This window comes from Pseudophryne corroboree, chromosome 3 (assembly GCF_028390025.1).
Source record: "Pseudophryne corroboree isolate aPseCor3 chromosome 3, aPseCor3.hap2, whole genome shotgun sequence".
NCBI lineage: Eukaryota > Metazoa > Chordata > Amphibia > Anura > Myobatrachidae > Pseudophryne > Pseudophryne corroboree.
In genome coordinates, this window is record NC_086446.1 from 10,502,475 (window position 1) to 10,522,694 (window position 20,220).

General features: G+C 46.2%; 1 protein-coding gene across 2 annotated transcripts in view; it reads left to right on the forward strand.

The window, feature by feature from the left end:
• The window catches only part of LOC135056964 (zinc finger protein 271-like), a 42,565-nt gene extending 23,577 nt beyond the window's left edge, over positions 1 to 18,988 (forward strand). The window contains exons 3-7 of one of the 2 annotated variants that reach the window (XM_063962760.1): positions 13,773 to 13,951; positions 14,472 to 14,550; positions 14,671 to 14,768; positions 14,886 to 15,567; positions 16,835 to 18,988. In XM_063962760.1, the coding sequence (XP_063818830.1) occupies positions 14,517 to 14,550; positions 14,671 to 14,768; positions 14,886 to 15,567; positions 16,835 to 18,492 (2,472 nt within the window). In that variant the 5' untranslated portion in view covers positions 13,773 to 13,951; positions 14,472 to 14,516 and the 3' untranslated portion in view covers positions 18,493 to 18,988. The remainder of the gene's footprint in view (positions 1 to 13,772; positions 13,952 to 14,471; positions 14,551 to 14,670; positions 14,769 to 14,885; positions 15,568 to 16,834) is intronic. The other variant, XM_063962761.1, reaches the window with a different exon arrangement.
• Positions 18,989 to 20,220: the final 1,232 nt, after the last annotated feature.

The following is a 20,220-nucleotide window of genomic DNA, read 5'->3' on the forward strand; positions in this document are numbered from 1 at the left end:
AATAATTTTTCCCTGTCTAAAAAGATGCTAGCTCGTTATCCTATCCCTTTGGAGTTGAGTAACAAGTGGGAAACTCCACCGCCGGTGGACTCTCATGTCGCACGTCTTGTGGTGTCATCTACTCTGCCGGTAACCACTGTCACCTCACTGAAGGAACCGATGGTTAAGCGGGTGGAGGGTTGCTTGAAGTCTATTTACACTCTTACTGGTGCTTTACATAGACCCACTATTGCAGCCTGCAGCCTCCTGGACTGCGAAAGGAATTGAAGCATGGGTTCAGGCAATTGAGGATGAGCTGCCTCTGGATTTTTCTGACCTGGACTCCAAAAAGACCTTGGAGATGCTCCCTTTTAAGGGAGACATCATATTTAGGGAGGATCTGAACAAGATTGTGACTGACTTGGTGACTGCCAAGACTGCGTTTCTCCCAAGTACTAAACCTTCTGCTCCGAAGGTCAAGAGTACCACTTTTTGTTCCTTTCGACTTCCAGGAAAAGCAAAAGGTCAGGCGTACCCGAGAGGCTCTTGCTTCCAAAACCCCAACCCCAAAGCCCAAATCTAAACAATCCTGGGCCGCCCGTCAGCCTGCTTCCAAACAAGACAAGCCTGCTGCATGACGGGACGGGCCTCTCCCTGGGGAATCCCAAGGTGGGAGGCCAACTTCTGCAGTTCGCCCAGGCATGGTTCACGACCACTTCGGACGCCTGGGTGCGGGAAGTTGTCTCTCACGGGTACGCAATCTCTTTCAAGAGACGTCCCCCTCGCCAGTTCTGCACGACTGTTATCCCTTCGGATCCGTTAAAAGCGCAAGCTCTACACAAGCTCTACACTAAATTTGTGAGAGTATCCAAATTCTGTATGGAAACTGCGCGCTCCATTGTGCTGGCCATGAAACACAAAGACTATATGGTATCCCTGGACATACAGGATGCTTACCTATTGCCATGTCACATCAGCAATATCTGCAGTTTGCTATTGGCAACCTACATCAATTCCGGGCCTTGCCTTTTGGATTGACCACGGCCACTCGGATATACACCAAAGTGATGGCCGTAATGACGGCCCTTCTCCGCCGTCAGGAAATCCGTCATCTGGAACTGACGGTCCAATTTCTACAAGCCTACGGGTGGCTCAACTGTAAAAAAGTCCTCGCTGGTCCCTGCTCCGGAGCATGGTGCACCTGGGGGCACTGCTGGACACACACAGCCAACGATTGTTTTGTCTCCAGAGAAAGTCCTGAAACTTCAGGACAGGATAAGATATTTCCTCTCTCGCCCAAGAGTGTCGATACACTCGGCGATGCAAGTACTAGGCCTCATGGTGTCGGCTTTCGAAATGGTAGAGTACGCTCAATTTCCTTCCCGCCCTCTGCAGAGGTTAATCCTTTCCAAGTGGGACGGCCTGCCTCCTCAGATCAGGTTTCAAATGATCTCCTTGACTCCGGAGGTTCATCTGTCACTGAGCTGGTGGCTACAGGACCAACAGTTGAGCAGGGGCCGTCCCTTCTGGATCTCCAACTGGGTCCTCCTGACAACGGATGCCAGTCTGCAGGGTTGGGGCGCGGTTTTGGTGCAACATTCTCTCCAGGGTCCATGGACCACGGAGGAATCTCTCCTCCCGATAAACATTCTGGAATTGCAGGCAGTGTTCAATGCGTTGACACTAGCCCTGCCTCTAGTACAGAACAGGCCTGTTCAAATACAATCAGACAACGCCACCACGGTGGCGTACATAAATCATCAAGGCGGCACTCGAAGCCGCATGGCAATGTTGGAAGTATCGAAAATCCTACATTGGTCGGAACGCCATCTGCCAGCAATTTCGGCAGTGTTCATTCCCGGAGTCCTCCAACTGGGAGGCGGATTTCCTCAGTCATCAGGACGTTCACGCTGGAGAGTGGAGTCTTCATCCAGAAGTCTTTCAACTCCTAGTGGACAAGTGGGGCCTACCAGATGTAGACCTGATGACATCTCGACACAATCACAAGGTTCCGGTCTTCGGATCAAGGTCAAGGGATCCTCAAGTAGCGTTCGTGGACGCACTGGCAATTTCATGGAACTTTCGGCTGCCATAAGTGTTCCCTCCAGTGTCACTCCTGCCCAGGGTATTACGGAAGTTCAAGCAAGAAAGAGGAATGCTACTTCTAGTCACTCCAGCGTGGCCCAGACGGCATTCATTCTTAGACCTGCAGGGTCTATCGATAGAGCGTTCTTTTCTGCTTCCTCAACGTCCAGGCCTCCTCGTTCAGGGCCCTTGTGTCTATCCGGACCTGGCCAGACTGGCATTGACGGCGTGGCTCATGAAGCTTCACTCCTGAGGGCCAAGGGATTCTCTGAGGCGGGTTTTCAGACTGCAAACTGGCTTCTGCAGGGATTTATTACAGGGTCTAGAACTCTTACTTCACATGGTGTTCTGCTAAGAATTATGATGCGTATTCGTTCAGAACTTCTAGGCTTTTGGCTTTTCTGCAACAAGGCCTAGATTTAAGCCTTTGTCTGGCCTCTCTCAAGGTTTATATATCTGCCTTGTTGGTGTGGTTTCAGAGTAAAATTGCATCTATTCCTGATGATCATACTTTCACTCAAGGTGTTTTACAGATTCAGCCTCCCTATGTCCCTCCTGTGGCTCCATGGAATCTGTCTTTTGTCTTAAATGCCCTACAAGAGTCTCCATTTGAACATCTTGAGTCTGTGGACCTTAAATGTCTTACACTTAAGGTTGTGTTTTTACTGGCTATTGCCTCTGCTAGGAGGGTGTCAGACTTAGGCGCTTTGTCCTGTCGTCCACCCTTTCTGATTTTTCACTGTGACCGGGCAGTTCTACGAACTCGCTCCGGTTATCTACCTAAGGTGGTATCATCTTTTCATCTTAACCAAGAGATTGTGGTTCCGGCCTTTATCTCTTCTGGTTTGTTCTCCAAAGAGCGGTCTTTGTATGTGGTACGGGCTCTCTGTATATATGTGGAGAGCACTGCCTCCCTCAGGTTGTCAGATACCCTTTGTGTACTTTTTGGTTTTCACAAACGTTGGCTGGCCTGCGAATAAACAAACCTTGGCCAGATGGATTAGAATGGTGATTGCACAAGCCTATGCACATGCTGGTTTTCCAGCTCCTGCTGCTATTAAAGCCTATTCTACTCTGTTTGTTGGATCTTCTTGGGTGGCCCGCCGAGGCACGTCTGCTGAACAATTGTGCAAGGTGGCTACGTGGTCCTCAGTGAACACGTTTGTCACGTTTAAATACAGAAAGGAGGATCACAAATTATATGTGATCGAAGATGTGGTGATTACCTGCAGGAATAATCAATAATGTTTTCAAGTGACTGTATATATATAATTTTGTATTCTTTTCAGCCGAGATGTGACAACATGGCTGACAGGCAATATCCTGCATTTGACCCCAATAGGCCAGGCTGGGAGAGATCTGCAGACCATAAAGTTGAGAAGACATGTGCCTGACTGGACCATTGTAAAGGGGGATGCCATTTCTACATCAAAAGCAGAGATTTGCAAGCTCTGGACATTGAGGGATGATAAGGCCAATTTTGTTTGTTGGGTCAACAGAGGGGCTGTAAACAGACCAGGGATCCTGTTTCCTGGCTAATGTCATAAACCTCACTTTCTTTGAAAGAGATTCATACAGTACACCCCTTACCTCCCCCCTTGGCTGTTGCCAAGCATCAAGTATGTAAAACCTGGTGTAGATACAGTCCAGCACAGAAGTGGTTAAAAATCCCGAGGGGGCCTGATGAAGCTGGAGACTATATCTGTCCCACTCATGAAAATAGGAGTTGTGATCTCTTGGGGACAGCTAGTATGCTGGAGATGACCTGAGTTATTCTGTGAAGTCCCCCTCGGCAGAAATCTAAAATTCGCTTGCGTAAGTGAGTAGGGCAGTGATTTTCAACCTTTTTTCACTCGCGGCACACCGAACAATATTTTAAAATTGCCAAGGCACACCATCCGTTCCCCACAGAAAAAAAAACTAAAACACACACATTGGCCCTCACAGTAATAAAAAATCCACACATACATCGGTCTACACAGAAAAAAACAATCACATTGCTCCCCACATAAATCATGTTGCTCCTTGCATAAATCGTATTGCTCCCCACATAAATCCTATTGCTCCCCACATAAATCAATCACATTGCTCCCCACATAAATCATGTTGCTCACACATAAATCAATCACATTTCTCCCGCCATAAATCCTATTGCTCCCCACATGAGTTATTCACATTGTTCCCCCCATAAATCCTATTGCTCCGCACAGGAGAAATAATAAGAATTTACTTACCGATAATTCTATTTCTCGTAGTCCGTAGTGGATGCTGGGACTCCGTCAGGACCATGGGGAATAGCGGCTCCGCAGGAGACAGGGCACAAAAGTAAAAGCTTTAGGATCAGGTGGTGTGCACTGGCTCCTCCCCCTATGACCCTCCTCCAAGCATCAGTTAGGATACTGTGCCCGGACGAGCGTACACAATAAGGAAGGATTTTGAATCCCGGGTAAGACTCATACCAGCCACACCAATCACACTGTACAACCTGTGATCTGAACCCAGTTAACAGCATGATAACAGCGGAGCCTCTGAAAAGATGGCTCACAACAATAATAACCCGATTTTTGTAACAATAACTATGTACAAGTATTGCAGACAATCCACACTTGGGATGGGCGCCCAGCATCCACTACGGCCTACGAGAAATAGAATTATCGGTAAGTAAATTCTTATTTTCTCTGACGTCCTAGTGGATGCTGGGACTCCGTCAGGACCATGGGGATTATACCAAAGCTCCCAAACGGGCGGGAGAGTGCGGATGACTCTGCAGCACCAAATGAGAGAACTCCAGGTCCTCCTCAGCCAGGGTATCAAATTTGTAGAATTTTGCAAACGTGTTTGCTCCTGACCAAGTAGCAGCTCGGCAAAGTTGTAAAGCCGAGACCCCTCGGGCAGCCGCCCAAGATGAGCCCACCTTCCTTGTGAAATGGGCATTTACATATTTTGGCTGTGGCAGGCCTGCCACAGAATGTGCAAGCTGAATTGTACTACACATCCAACTAGCAATCGTCTGCTTAGAAGCAAGAGCACCCAGTTTGTTGGGTGCATACAGGATAACAGCAAGTCAGTTTTCCTGACTCCAGCCGTCCTGGAAACTTATATTTTCAGGGCCCTGACAACATCTAGCAACTTGGAGTCCTCCAAGTCCCTAATAGCCGCAGGTACCACCATAAACTGGTTCAGGTGAAACGCTGACACCACCTTAGGGAGAAACTGGGGACGAGTCCGCAGCTCTGCCCTGTCCGAATGGACAATCGGATATGGGCTTTTGTGAGACAAAGCCACCAATTCTGACACTTGCCTGGCCGAGGCCAGGGCCAACCGCATGGTCACTTTTCATGTGAGATATTTCAAATCCACAGATTTGAGCGGTTTAAAATGTGATTTGAGGAATCCCAGAACTACGTTGAGATCCCACAGTGCCACTGGAGGCACAAAAGGGGGTTGTATATGCAGTACTCCCTTGACAAACTTCTGGACTTCAGGAAGTAAAGCCAATTCTTTCTGGAAGAAAATTGACAGGGCCGAAATTTGAACCTTAATGGACCCCAATTTGAGGCCCATAGACACTCCTGTTTGCAGGAAATGCAGGAATCGACCGAGTTGAAATTTCTTCGTGGGGCCTTCCTGGCCTCACACCACGCAACATATTTTCGCCACATGTGGTGATAATGTTGTGCGGTCACCTCCTTCCTGGCTTTGACCAGGGTAGGAATGACCTCTTCCGGAATGCCTTTTTCCCTTAGGATCCGGCGTTCCACCGCCATGCCGTCAAACGCAGCCGCGGTAAGTCTTGGAACAGACATGGTACTTGCTGAAGCAAGTCCCTTCTTAGCGTCAGAGGCCATGAGTCCTCTGTGAGCATTTCTTGAAGTTCCGGGTACCAAGTCCTTCTTGGCCAATCCGGAGCCACGAGTATAGTTCTTACTCCTCTACGTCTTATAATTCTCAGTACCTTGGGTATGAGAAGCAGAGGAGGGAACACATACACCGACTGGTACACCCACTGTGTTACCAGAACGTCCACAGCTATTGCCTGAGGGTCTCTTGACCTGGCGCAATACCTGTCCAGTTTTTTGTTCAGGCGGGACGCCATCATGTCCACCTTTGGTCTTTCCCAACGGTTCACAATCATGTGGAAGACTTCCCGATGAAGTCCCCACTCTCCCGGGCGGAGGTCGTGCCTGCTGAGGAAGTCTGCTTCCCAGTTGTCCACTCCCGGAATGAACACTGCTGACAGTGCTATCCCATGATTTTCCGCCCAGCGAAGAATCTTTGCAGTTTCTGCCATTTCCCTCCTGCTTCTTGTGCCGCCCTGTCTGTTTACGTGGGCGATTGCCGTGATGTTGTCCCACTGGATCAATACCGGCTGACCTTGAAGCAGAGGTCTTGCTAAGCTTAGAGCATTGTTTTATGTGGAGAGAAGTCTCCAGACTTGATCACACTCCCTGGAAAAAATTTTTTTTTTTTTCTCCCTGTGTGACTGCTCCCCAGCCTCTCCGGCTGGCATCCGTGGTCACCAGGACCCAGTCCTGAATGCCGAATCTGCGGCCCTTTAGTAGATGAGCACTCTGCAGCCACCGCAGAAGAAACACCCTTGTCCTTGGAGACAGGGTTATCCGCTGATGCATCTGAAGATGCGATCCGGACCATTTTTCCAGCAGATCCCACTGAAAAGTTCTTGCGTGAAATCTGCCGAATGGAATCGCTTCGTAAGAAGCCACCATTTTTCCCAGGACCCTTGTGCAATGATGCACTGACACTTTTCCTGGTTTTAGGAGGTTCCTGACTAGCTCGGATAACTCCCTTGCTTTCTTCTCCGGGAGAAACACCCTTTTCTGGACTGTGTCCAGAATCATCCCTAGGAACAGCAAATTGTCGTCGGAAACAGCTGCGGTTTTGGAATATTTAGAATCCACCCATGCTGTCGTAGAACTACTTGAGATAGTGCTACTCCGACCTCCAACTGTTCTCTGGACCTTGCCCTTATCAGGATATTGTCCATTTTCTTTGAAGAAGAATCATCATTTCGGCCATTACCTTGGTAAAGACCCGGGGTGCCGTGGACAATCCAACCGGCATCGTCTGAAACTGATAGTGACAGTTCTGTACCACGAACCTGAGGTACCCTTGGTGAGAAGGGCAAATTGGGACATGGAGGAAGCATCCCTGATGTCCCGGGACACCATATAGTCCCCTTCTTCCTGGTTCGCTATCACTGCTCTGAGTGACTCCATCTTGATTTGAACCTTTGTATGTAAGTGTTCAAATATTTCAGATTTAGAATAGGTCTCACCGAGCCGTCTGGCTTCAGTACCACAATATAATGTGAATACAGCTTGTGAATTGTTTCCAATATTGGCTCCCTGTCGGAGGGAGACGTTGGTAAAGCAGACTTCAGGAACCTGCGAGGGGGAGACGTCTCGAATTTCCAATCTGTACCCCTGGGATACTACTTGTAGGATCCAGGGGTCCTGTACGGCCCCAGCGTCATGCTGAGGACTTGGCAGAAGCGGTGGAAGGCTTCTGTTCCTGGGAATGGGCTGCCTGCTGCAGTCTTCTTCCCTTTCCTCTATCCCTGGGCAGATATGACTGGCCTTTTGCCCGCTTGCCCTTATGGGGACGAAAGGACTGAGGCTGAAAAGACGGTGTCTTTTTCTGCTGAGATGTGACTTAGGGTAAAAAAGGTGGATTTTCCAGCTGTTGCCGTGGCCACCAGGTCCGATGGACCGACCCCAAATAACTCCTCCCCTTTATACGGCAATACTTCCATGTGCCGTTTGGAATCTGCATCACCTGACCACTGTCGTGTCCATAAACATCTTCTGGCAGATATGGACATCGCACTTACTCTTGATGCCAGAGTGCAAATACCTCTCTGTGCTCTATAGTCAATAAAATACTGTCCCTGTCAAGGGTATCAATATTTTCAGTCAGGGAATCCGACCAAGCCACCCCAGCGCTGCACATCCAGGCTGAGGCGATAGCTGGTCGCAGTATAACACCAGTATGTGTGTATATACTTTTTAGGATATTTTTCAGCCTCCTATCAGCTGGCTCCTTGAGGGCGGCCGTATCTGGAGACGGTAACGCCACTTGTTTTGATAAGCGTGTGAGCGCCTTATCCACCCTAAGGGGTGTTTCCCAACGCGCCCTAACTTCTGGCGGGAAAGGTATACCGCCAATAATTTTCTATCGGGGGAAACCCACGCAACATCACACACTTCATTTAATTTATCTGATTCAGGAAAAACTACATGTAGTTTTTTCACACCCACATAATACCCTTTTTTGTGGTACTTGTAGTATCAGAAATATGTAACACCTCCTTCATTGCCCTTAACATGTAACGTGTGGCCCTAAAGGAAAATACGTTTGTTTCTTCACCGTCGACACTGGAGTCAGTGTCCGTGTCTGTGTCTATGTCGACCGACTGAGGTAAATGGGCGTTTTAAAGCCCCTGACGGTGTTTGAGACGCCTGGACAGGTACTAATTTGTTTGCCGGCCGTCTCATGTCATCAACCGACCTTGAAGCGTGTTGACATTATCACGTAATTCCTTAAATAAGCCATCCATTCCGGTGTCGACTCCCTAGAGAGTGACATCACCATTACAGGCAATTGCTCCGCCTCCTCACCAACATCGTCCTCCTACATGTCGACACACACGTACCGACACACAGCACACACACAGGGAATGCTCTGATAGAGGACAGGACCCCACTAGCCCTTTGGGGAGACAGAGGGAGAGTTTGCCAGCACACACCAAAACGCTATAATTATACAGGGACAACCTTTATATAAGTGTTTTCCCTTATAGCATCTTAATATATAATCATATCGCCAAATAAGTGCCCCCCCTCTCTGTTTTAACCCTGTTTCTGTAGTGCAGTGCAGGGGAGAGCCTGGGAGCCTTCCCACCAGCAGTTCTGTGAGGGAAAATGGCGCTGTGTGCTGAGGAGATAGGCCCCGCCCCCTATTCCGGCGGGCTCTTCTCCCGTTTTTTTCTGAGACCTGGCAAGGGTGAAATACATCCATATAGCCTCAGGGACTATATGTGATGTATTCTTTTTAGCCAGAAAAGGTATTAACATTGCTGCCCAGGGCGCCCCCCCCAGCGCCCTGCACCCTCAGTGACCGTTGGTGTGAAGTGTGCTGAGAGCAATGGCGCACAGCTGCAGTGCTGTGCGCTACCTCATGAAGACTGAAAAGCCTTCAGCCGCCGGTTTCTGGACCTCTTCTTACTTCGGCATCTGCAAGGGGGTCGGCGGCGCGGCTCCGGTGACCCATCCAGGCTGTACCTGTGATCGTCCCTCTGGAGCTAGTGTCCAGTAGCCTAAGAAGCAAATCCATCCTGCACGCAGGTGAGTTCACTTCTTCTCCCCTAAGTCCCTCGTTGCAGTGAGCCTGTTGCCAGCAGGACTCACTGAAAATAAGAAAACTATCAAAACTTTTACTCTAAGCAGCTCTTTATGAGAGCCACCTAGATTGCACCCTTCTCGGCCGGGCACAAAAACCTAACTGAGGCTTGGAGGAGGGTCATAGGGGGAGGAGCCAGTGCACACCACCTGATCCTAAAGCTTTTACTTTTGTGCCCTGTCTCCTGCGGAGCCGCTATTCCCCATGGTCCTGACGGAGTCCCAGCATCCACTAGGACGTCAGAGAAAACATAACAAATATTAGCCCCTACCGGTCAGCTGTCCACCTCCCTGTCCCTCAGTGGCGGAGGTTGTTCATAGTGGAGTGCTGCGAATACTGAGCAGCGGATGGTCGGGCAGGTGTAGATGTGGGTGGGCAAGAAAAGCTGTGGATGCAGGCGGGAACTGGAAGATGTGTATGCAGGCGAATGGGCTGGCTGGGTGGTGAGATGCGGTGGCCGTGACCTATGATATCACACCACCGCGTCATCAAGGCACAAGTCACAGCCGGAGCATGAATGATCCTCTAAGAAGAGCCCGGGCCAACAGTTCACTCTGAAGGTGCAGGAAGCTGCTCTGGCTCCGCGGCACACCTTGCAACTGGTCGCGGCACACTAGTGTGCCATGGCACACTGGTTGAAAAAGCCTGGAGTAGGGCTTCTGTAAGTTTTATTTCCTTTTCATTTATTGAGATTGCTATTTTCTGTGTGTGTTTTTAAAATATTCTTAATAATCTTTGTAACCTTTTTGTGACCAAAGCTCTGAAGTATTCTTGAAATTAAAATCCTAATTTTAGTTCTGATTTCTGTTGTTCTTATGAACTCAACGCCTGTGTGGCTCACACCTACCTATTTTTCTAAGTATTGCAGTGTGTGTGTGACAGGTAAAGCTAAAGATGCCTGCAACGTCCGTAATACATTGAAAAGTCTGTGCTGGTGGCAGCTGAAAGTATTTATGTAACCCCGTGTGTCAAAAGTGACCCCGTACGGCGCATGTTGCAATTCTCAAATTGGTGTATTTGTGGAATTGGCCAGCAGCGTCGTGACAACGTGCATCAGGTTCTATGCCTTTGATACTTCCGCCTACCATAATGCTTCCTTTGGACACCGGGTTCTTGTGCCCGCTACGGTGCGTCCCCTCCCATGAGGAACTGCTTTAGGAAATCCCCGATGTTTTCCCTGTGGAATCCCAGTGTACCCCGCTGCAGAAAAGGAGATTTATGGTAGACTTACCATGGTTAAATCTCTTTCTGCGAGGTACTCTGGATTCCACAGGGCGCCCACCCTGACGCACGTAGCTTCTTTGGGTTTGTATGGCATTAGCCGCTAGTCTCTTCTCCTGTCATGCAAATGTGGTTCTATGTGACTAACCTCTACCATCTCTTTTACCTGCTACTGTATTGGACTGGTTAACGAAACTGAGCTCCAGTGCCTGGAGGCGGGTTATAGAGGAGGCGGTGCAATGCATCCTGGGAGCAGTCAAAGCTTTAGCCTGTTGGTGCCTCGGATCAAGATCCAACTCTACTCCCCGATGTATTCCCTGTGGAATCCAGTGTAACTCGCAGAAAGAGATTTAACCATGGTAAGTCTACTATAAATCTTTATTTTTTATTTTTTTTCATTCAGACAGAGTTGTCCTTGGGACTAGGTTTGTATACCTTCCTATGGTGTTCTCCACCTTTCAGATCAATTAAGAAATTGTGGTTCCAGCCTTATAATCTCCAAACCCCTCCACCAGTGATGTATTGTTGGATGTGGTGCAAACATTTCAGATTTATATGGAGAGAACTAAGTCTGTCCGTAAATCTGGTGCTCTTTTTCTTTTGTACGGTTTTCACAAAAGACGATGGCCTGCTAACAAGCAGACCTTGGTTCAATGGGATCAAATGAGCATTGCTCAGGCATATATAGAAGTGGATCCACCTGTTCCTATGGTGCTCAAGGCTTATTCCGCTCGGTCTGTGGGGCCTTCATGGATGCTGCATTTGGGTGATATGTTCTCCGTTCTGCTCAGAAGCGTCCCTTCCCTTAGGACAGGCATGTCCAAACTGCGGCCCTTCAGCTGTTGAGAAACTACACATCCCAGCATGCCCTGACACAGCTTTAGCATTCTCTGACAGCAAAACTGTCAGGGCATGCTGGGATATGTAGTTTCACAACAGCTGGAGGGCCGCAGTTTGGACATGCCTGCCTTAGGATATACTGCTTTAGAACATCCCCATGGTAATCCTGTGGAGCCTATGAAGAAGAAAATAAGAGTTATGGTAGACTTATCATGGTTAACTCAATTTCTTCGAGGTCCTTAGGTTCCACAGAGCTCCCACCCTGACGCACCTGGCTTGTGGGTATTACTATTATTATATGGTCACTAAATCTCCTCTTTTAATATGAGTGTGTTTCTTGAGTGTTCTATTCTTCCTTCTCATCTGTCCTGCTCCTGCCTTGGGCTTGTTTACTAAACTGAATGGGCTGGGGAGGGGTTATAGGTGAGGAGGACTCGGTGCATTCTGGGACTGAAAAGCTTTAACTGTTCGGTTCCCGGCCCGATCCAGACCAGCTAAACCCCACGGTAATCCTGTGGAGCTTATGGACCTTGAAGAAATGGAGTTAACCATGGTAAGTTTACCATAACTCTTATTATCTATATAGTAATAATACAGGGACATGACTTGGGAGGTGAGAGGATCTGGGAGTGTTACAGTGATGTCACTTATATCTATAGTAATAATATAGGGACATGACTTGGGAGGGGAGAGGATCTGGGAGGTTATCGGTTTTTCACAATGCCTTTGAGAGCAGAGGTCCAATATTGTCAGTGATAGACACTTATTCATGGTAATTTTGGGGAGTCTCAGCTCACCACCTCCTTTGCCTCTCTATACCCCTTCTCTCTCATTCACCGTCCACTATAATTCTATATGATGGTGAACAGCAGATGTTGGGGCACTCTCTCTCTCTCCACTTTCTTTTTTTTCCGAGAACCCTCTCATCCACTGCCAGATATCAAGTTCCCTGCAATGCAACTGTAACAGGGACTTGGGGCAGATCAGCGGGACAGCAGAAGTTCTCAACTTGGTATAAATGCCGAAACCACACGCTCTCTCATTTGTTTGAATCATATTACTACTGCCATACTTCACTGGCTACGCCCAAATCCGGTTGATCTTGGAAGCAAAGCAGTGACAGGCCTGATCAGTACAAGGTCAGGTGACTATCTTGGAATATCAGGTGCAGTAGCTCCAATCATCAACAAACAGCAGAAGTGGTGGAGAAAACATTGGCCTTACCTCTATACCTATTCTACTAATTATAACTACAATTTTTGCAAGACCACCTACCAGAGAAAGACGCTTCAATAGCACAACCATTACAAATACCAAGGGAGCCATTATCAAGGAGTATATCTACCATTATTGAAAATAATTTTCCTCCATAACGATATTACATTCCTGATGTCCTAACATATTATACATAGCTTTGATTTTAATATTTTTCACCAGAGGCGTATTGGAATTGGTTATGTACACTTAGCGATTTGCTTGGTGTCAACATGGGGCATGTCAACCCCTTATACTAATACCATTCATCCCCACCTAAGGTGACTGATTTTTGTATGTAGGTCTGTGTCCATTCTTCTTTTATTATTAACCATAATAAAAGTTAAGTTTTAACATATTTTATATCCATCAAGTGTGCCCCAACATTGAGTCTTGGTTTTTTATTTGTACACTATAATTTATACCACTGACTCTGGGAGTACCACCAACTTTTACATCAAGCACCCTTATCAGGGATCCTTCTATTGTTAAACACTGTTGGTCCATTCGCAAGGGTATATATACACAACTCCTTGCGATATCAAATCCAGTGCGGTGCCGACCCCTATTGGTCTACACAGTGTTACAGTGATGTCACTTATATCTATAGTAATAATACAAGGACATGACTGGGGAGGTGAGGGGATCTGGGAGCGTCACACTGACATCACTTATATCTATTGTAATAATACAGGGACATGACTGGGGAGGTGAGGGGATCTGGGAGCATCACTGTAATGCCACTTATATCTATAGTAATAATACAGGGGCATGACGGGGGAGGTGAGGGGTTCTGGGAGTGTCACAGTGACATCACGTATAGCTATAGTAATAGTACAGGGACATGACTGGGGAGGTGAGGGGTTCTGGGAGTGTCACAGTGATGTCACTAATGTCTATTAAACACTTTTCTTACATAAATACACAATTTTAAGTTTATTTTTGGCTTTTTAATACCCAAATTCATACTATAGTGAAGAAGACATCCGGTGAGTGTGAAACACCCAGCAGCCATCCCTGTGTGTCAGGAGGACTGAGCAGGACCCAGAGCCCCATCACGGTGCCTCGACCTCACTCACTGATACATGAGAGAAACAATGACCAGTAGATCCTGGAACTCATCAACAAGATCATTCAGCTGTTGACTGGAGAGGTGACTGCTGGGAGTGGGGCATTATACAGTAACACCAGGGGACGTGTCTGGGTGATGACTGGAGAGGTGACTGCTGGGAATGGGACATTATACAGTAACACCAGGGGATGTGTCTGGGTGATGACTGGAGAGGTGACTGCTGGGAGTGGGGCATTATACAGTAACACCAGAGGATGTGTCTGGGTGATGACTGGAGAGGTGACTGCTGGGAATGGGACATTATACAGTAACACCAGGGGACGTGTCTGGGTGATGACTGGAGAGGTGACCGCTGGGAATGGGGCATTATACAGTAACACCAGAGGATGTGTCTGGGTGATGACTGGAGAGGTGACTGCTGGGAATGGGACGTTATACAGTAACACCAGGGGACGTGTCTGGGTGATGACTGGAGAGGTGGCTGCTGGGAATGGTGCATTATACAGTAACACCAGGGGATGTGTCTGAGTGATGACTGTATCACTGTGTGTGTCAGGTTCCTATAAAGTGTCAGGATGTCACTGTCTATCTCTCCATGCAGGAGGGGGAGTATATAGAGGAAAACAGGAGTCTGTACAAGGACGTGATGATGGAAAATCACCAGCCCCTCGCATCACTGGGTAAGAGCAGACTGTCATGTATTGTACAGGGGAAAGTAGGTCTTGGGGCCCCTATATACACACACATCATTTGATATTCACATATATACACTGTACTCAGTCACTGTGTGTCTCCTACAGATGGGCCCAGTAACAGAGATACTCCAGAGAGATGTCCCCGTCCTCTGTATTCCCAGGATTGTACAGAGGAGAATCACAGAATCCCACAGGAGGATCAGGTAGGTGGGATTTAGGGTCTCGCCAATATACCAAAGTGACTGTCACTATATGATCTGTAGGGAAGCTGTGTTTTTTTCCCCACTGATGATATATTGCTTAATACTAATGTTATTTAGCGTGAGGCCCTTTTTGATATAAAGGCAGAAGATATAGAGGGAGAAGAAGAGACGTATGTGACTGATATGAAGGCAGAAGATATAGAGGGAGAAGAAGAGACGTATGTGACTGATATGAAGGCAGAAAATATAGAGGGAGAAGAAGAGACGTACGTTACTGATATGAAGGCAGAAGATATAAAGGAAGAAGAAGAGACGTATGTGGCTGATATGAAGGCAGAAGATATAGAGGGAGAAGAAGAGACGTATGTGGCTGATATGAAGGCAGAAGATACAGAGGTAGAAGAAGAGACGCATGTGACTGATATGAAGGCAGAAGATATAGAGGGAGAAGAGACGAATATGACTGATATGAAGGCAGAAGATACAGAGAGAGAAGAAGAGACGTATGTGACTGATATGAAGGCAGAAGATATAGAGGGAGAAGAGACGTATGTGACTGATATGAAGGCAGAAGATATAGAGGGAGAAGAAGAGACGCATGTGGCTGATATGAAGACAGAAGATATAGAGAGAGAAGAAGAGACGTATGTGACTGATATGAAGGCAGAAGATATAGAGGGAGAAGAAGAGACGTATGTGACTGATATGAAGGCAGAAGATATAGAGGGAGAAGAAGAGACGTATGTGAAGGGTGATCAGCAGTGTAAGGAGGAGGAAATCCCTACAGTTATCAGCACAGGTGAGTAATAAACACTTATTACATAAAATAGTCACACATTCTCCACAATAATCGCATCCTACACCCTTCTCTGTCCGTACAAACTAATAAGGGAAATGTACCTGCCCAGTGGAGGAGTCAGGAGCCATCAGCCCCTATTATACTCCTGCTCTCCCCCTCACATCATGTCACTGTGTGTTACCAGCCCAGAGATCTGACCAGTCTCCTCTCCACACTCTCTGGTGTGTCTCATACATCAGGAACTATCAGACCCTATTATACTCCTGCTCTCCCCTCACATCATGTCACTGTGTGTTACCAGCCCAGAGATCTGACCAGTCTCCTCCTCACACTCTCTGGTGATCTCATACATCAGGAGCCATCAGCCCCTATTATACTACTGCTCTCCCTCTCACATCATGTCACTGTATTTTACCAGCCCAGAGATCTGACCAGTCTCCTCCCCACACTCTCTGGTGTCTCTCATACATCAGGAACCTTCAGCCCCTATTTTAGTCCTGCTGTCCTCACATCATGTCACTGTGTTACCAGCCCAGAGATCTGACCAGTCTCCTCCCCACATTCTCTGGTGTATCTCATACACCAGGAGCCATCAGCCGCTATTATACTCCTGCTCTCCCCTCACTTCATGTCACTGTGTGTTACCAGCCCAGATATCTGACCAGTCTCCTCCCCACACTCTATAATATACCGCATACATTATGTGCTGGCCAGCAGTCCATCACCTGGTCCCAACGGTCATGTGATGGGAAGCTCCAGCTCAGACGTCTGACAATCAGTGTTCCAGTGAGCATTTACTCTACTATCCCGAATTCCTGACCCCAACGACATTTCAACATGGAAACATTTTAGATATCGATCTTGTGAACATGTTGACATTCTGAGGATCCACCTTCCCTAAGTATTATCTGTAGGATATGTTCTCTGCTGATTCACAGTTTTAGAGACCTATCCCCCACACAGCCATGTAAATGTTTGATATTGCAGCATGTTTGGTTTGAGTTTTGTTTGTGGCCCTCCCTTTTGCATTGATCAGTAACGTTCCATTGGAAGGGCTGCCGTGGATTATTGAAAGGGAAAACTGTGATTAATAATTACAGGCAGGTTTTCTTCTAGATACACATGGAGACATAGGATAATTGGAGCCCACTCATTATATACCATTCATTTTGTGCCGTACCCAACTTACAAGGCAGCTAACCTAGTGTAAGTTCTCCCATGATGTATGTAGTAGAATCGCCCTTAATTATAATTTCCTGTTTCCCAGCAGATGGACGCATAATGAAGAACACCTTGGAGGGACATATCATTTTGTCTTCAGATTTTAAAATTGAAGATGAAATCATCCCACAACATTTCCCAAGAGAAAAACCCATTAATGAGAATATAAATTCAGTACTTGACAGTGCAGCTACATCACCTGAGCCATCTAGTCCTGAGGAACGTTCCCCCGATAGCTCAGATATTGCTACAAATAGTAGAACTCATGGAGGTGATATACTCTTCTCCTGTTCTGAATGTGGGAAATGGTTCACACGCAAATCGTCTCTTATTATACATAAGAGAATACATACTGGTGAGAAGCCATTTCCATGTTCTGAGTGTGGGAAATGTTTTGTAAAGAAATCAGGTCTTGTTTCACATCAGAGATGTCACACAGGTGAGAGGCGATTTCCATGTCCCGAGTGTGGGAAATGTTTTACAGAGAAATCGGGTCTTCTTACACATCAGCGAAGTCACACAGGTGAGAAGCCATTTCCATGCTCTGAGTGTGAGAAATGCTTTACACAGAAATCAGGTCTTGTTATACATCAGCGAAGCCACACTGGTGAGAGGCCATTTCTATGCTCTGAGTGTGGGAAATGTTTTACACGGAAAGCAGATCTTGCTCAACATCAGAGATATCACACAGGTGAGAAACCATTTACCTGCTCTCAGTGTAGGAAATGTTTTACACAAAGATCACATCTTGTTATACATCAGCGAAGTCACACAGGTGAGAAACCATTTCCATGCTCTTGGTGTGAGAAATGTTTTACACGGAAATCACATCTTGTTAATCATCAAAAAATTCACACAGCTGAGAAACCATTTCCATGCTCTGGGTGTGATAAATGTTTTACACGGAAATCACATCTTGTTAATCATCAAAAAATTCATACAGCTGAGAAAGTATTTCCATGCTCTGAGTGTGAGAAATGTTTTACACAGAAATCACATCTTGTTATTCATCAAACAAGTCACACAGGTGAGAAGCCATTTCCATGCTCTCAGTGTGGGACATGTTTTGCACAGAAATCAAATCTTGTTAAACATCAGAGACGTCACACCGGTGAGAAACCATTTCAGTGTTCTCAGTGTGGGAAATGTTTTACACAGAAATCACATCTTGTTAATCATCAAAACATTCACACAGGTGAGAAGCCATTTCCATGTTCTGAGTGTGAGAAATGTTTTACACGGAAATCACATCTTGTTAATCATCAAACAAGTCACACAGGTGAGAAGCCATTTCCATGTTCTGAGTGTGAGAAATGTTTTACACAGAAATCAAATCTTGTTCTACATCAGAGAAGACACACAGGGGAGAGGCCATTTTCATGCTCTGAGTGTGGGACATGTTTTGCACAGAAATCAAATCTTGTTAAACATCAGAGACATCACACAGGTGAGAGACCTTTTCCATGTTCTCAGTGTGGTAAATGTTTTACACAGAAATCACATCTTGTTAAACATCAGAGACATCACACAGGTGAGAGACCATTTCCATGTTCTCAGTGTGGGAAATGTTTTACACAGAAATCAAATCTTGTTAAACATCAGAGACATCACACAGGTGAGAGACCATTTCCATGTTCTCAGTGTGGGAAATGTTTTACACAGAAATCAGATCTTGTTAAACATCAGAGACATCACACAGTTTAGAAGCCATTTCCATGCTCTGAATGTGGTCCAAATCTTTCACATACATGATAATATAAACCACAGAGATAAGTGCTGTCACTAAAAAGTATTAATATATTTTATTAAAATGACCTTAATCACATTTAAGAATTCTGAGAAAACCTGAACATCCTGTGACTTTAAGAAATACTTTAGCAGCAACACATCAAAACATGTAACAATTTGTATTCCTCACTGGAGGCCTACTTTGAAACAATGTATCAATCTACCCTCTATATAATATATAGTGTCTCTTATAATTGAAAGGAATTACTTAGAAAAAGCTCCACGCGTGGGCTGATTGAAACACTTGAGACCATATATTGGTAGAGGGTTTGAGAGTTCATCCGTGGTATATGTAGGAATTATTCACATTGACATCATCCGCTCAATTATTTGTGAGATCCCTATTAGCCCTTAGTTCCCAATGAGTAGAATTTGGAAAATGTTTGCATTAATAAAGATGTTGAGCTTATTATATTGGTATCTTGTTGATAGGTTGACACCAAATGGGTTACATGTATATGAAAAATTGTCAGGTTTAAATTATTGACGTCATATTGGTCGACATGACTTTTTTGCATATTTTTGTTTTTGTTACATTTTGAGGACTTTTTCACTTTACCATCCAGAACGGTAACCTGTGCCAAGCAGATTGAGGCACCTTCCCCAAAGTTTTGTGCGCCAATGCGAGGGGACGTGGTTCACTAATTTGGAGTCCACATGCTAGAAGGGAAATTTTGACACACAAAGCCCTCAAAAGCTCCTGTTGACCTTTTCGTGTGTTGACCATTTCCGTGTCGATATTGTGCATGTTTACCATTTGGTGTCAACCTATTGACTGTAGACCCTTTGATCCATAACCATTATATTAGCGGGTGGTGCACAACTTAGCACACAATGGTTTGCATACTTTCAGAGACAATTTCCATAACCGGACCATGTGTGTAGACCTAGGCATACTCCAAGTCCATTGTTCCCAAATTATTTTGAATCACGGCACCCTAGAGTATCAGAATATTTTTTTTTATATATTCTTTATTTTGGGTTTACAGAAGAAATAAGGACATTACCAAGAGTACAACAAGTCGTACAATGTAGAAACACATGGGTCAATAGACCGGTAAAATATAAAACATCCAAAATCTACACAAAAAACAAGACAATGGTTAGAGGAGGGAAATGGGAATAAAATCAGGGAAGGGGAATGAGCGAGCTAATCAATCTTAACTAGATATAAGTTTGGGTTCCGTACAGCGAGGCGGACTACACTGATAAGCGGCATCATGCTGAGTCTAGCGGGATCTGGTCTTTGTAGGTAGAGGTAGATTTAAATTCCATCCAAGAAAACCACGTGGCGACATCGGCATGTGAGTCAAGGACTGAATGAAAAATATCCTCCATTGATCTATAAAATTCTATCCACTGGAACCATTCCCATAATCGGTGGGGGGGGGGAGACTTCCAATGGACCGGTACCACCGCTCTCGCTGCGTTATTGAGGTGTTTGAGAAGGGAGTGTTTATACTTTGCTTGTGGAATTGTAATGTGGGAGAGCAACCAGAAGTCAATTCCATTAGGAGCCTGAAACCCCAGGATCTTGGAGATTTGAATTATCTGGCCCCAAAAGCTAGCGATCAGGGGACAGTCCCACCATATATGAATAAGGGTGCCACACTCCTTTCCACATTTCCAACACAAGGGGGACAC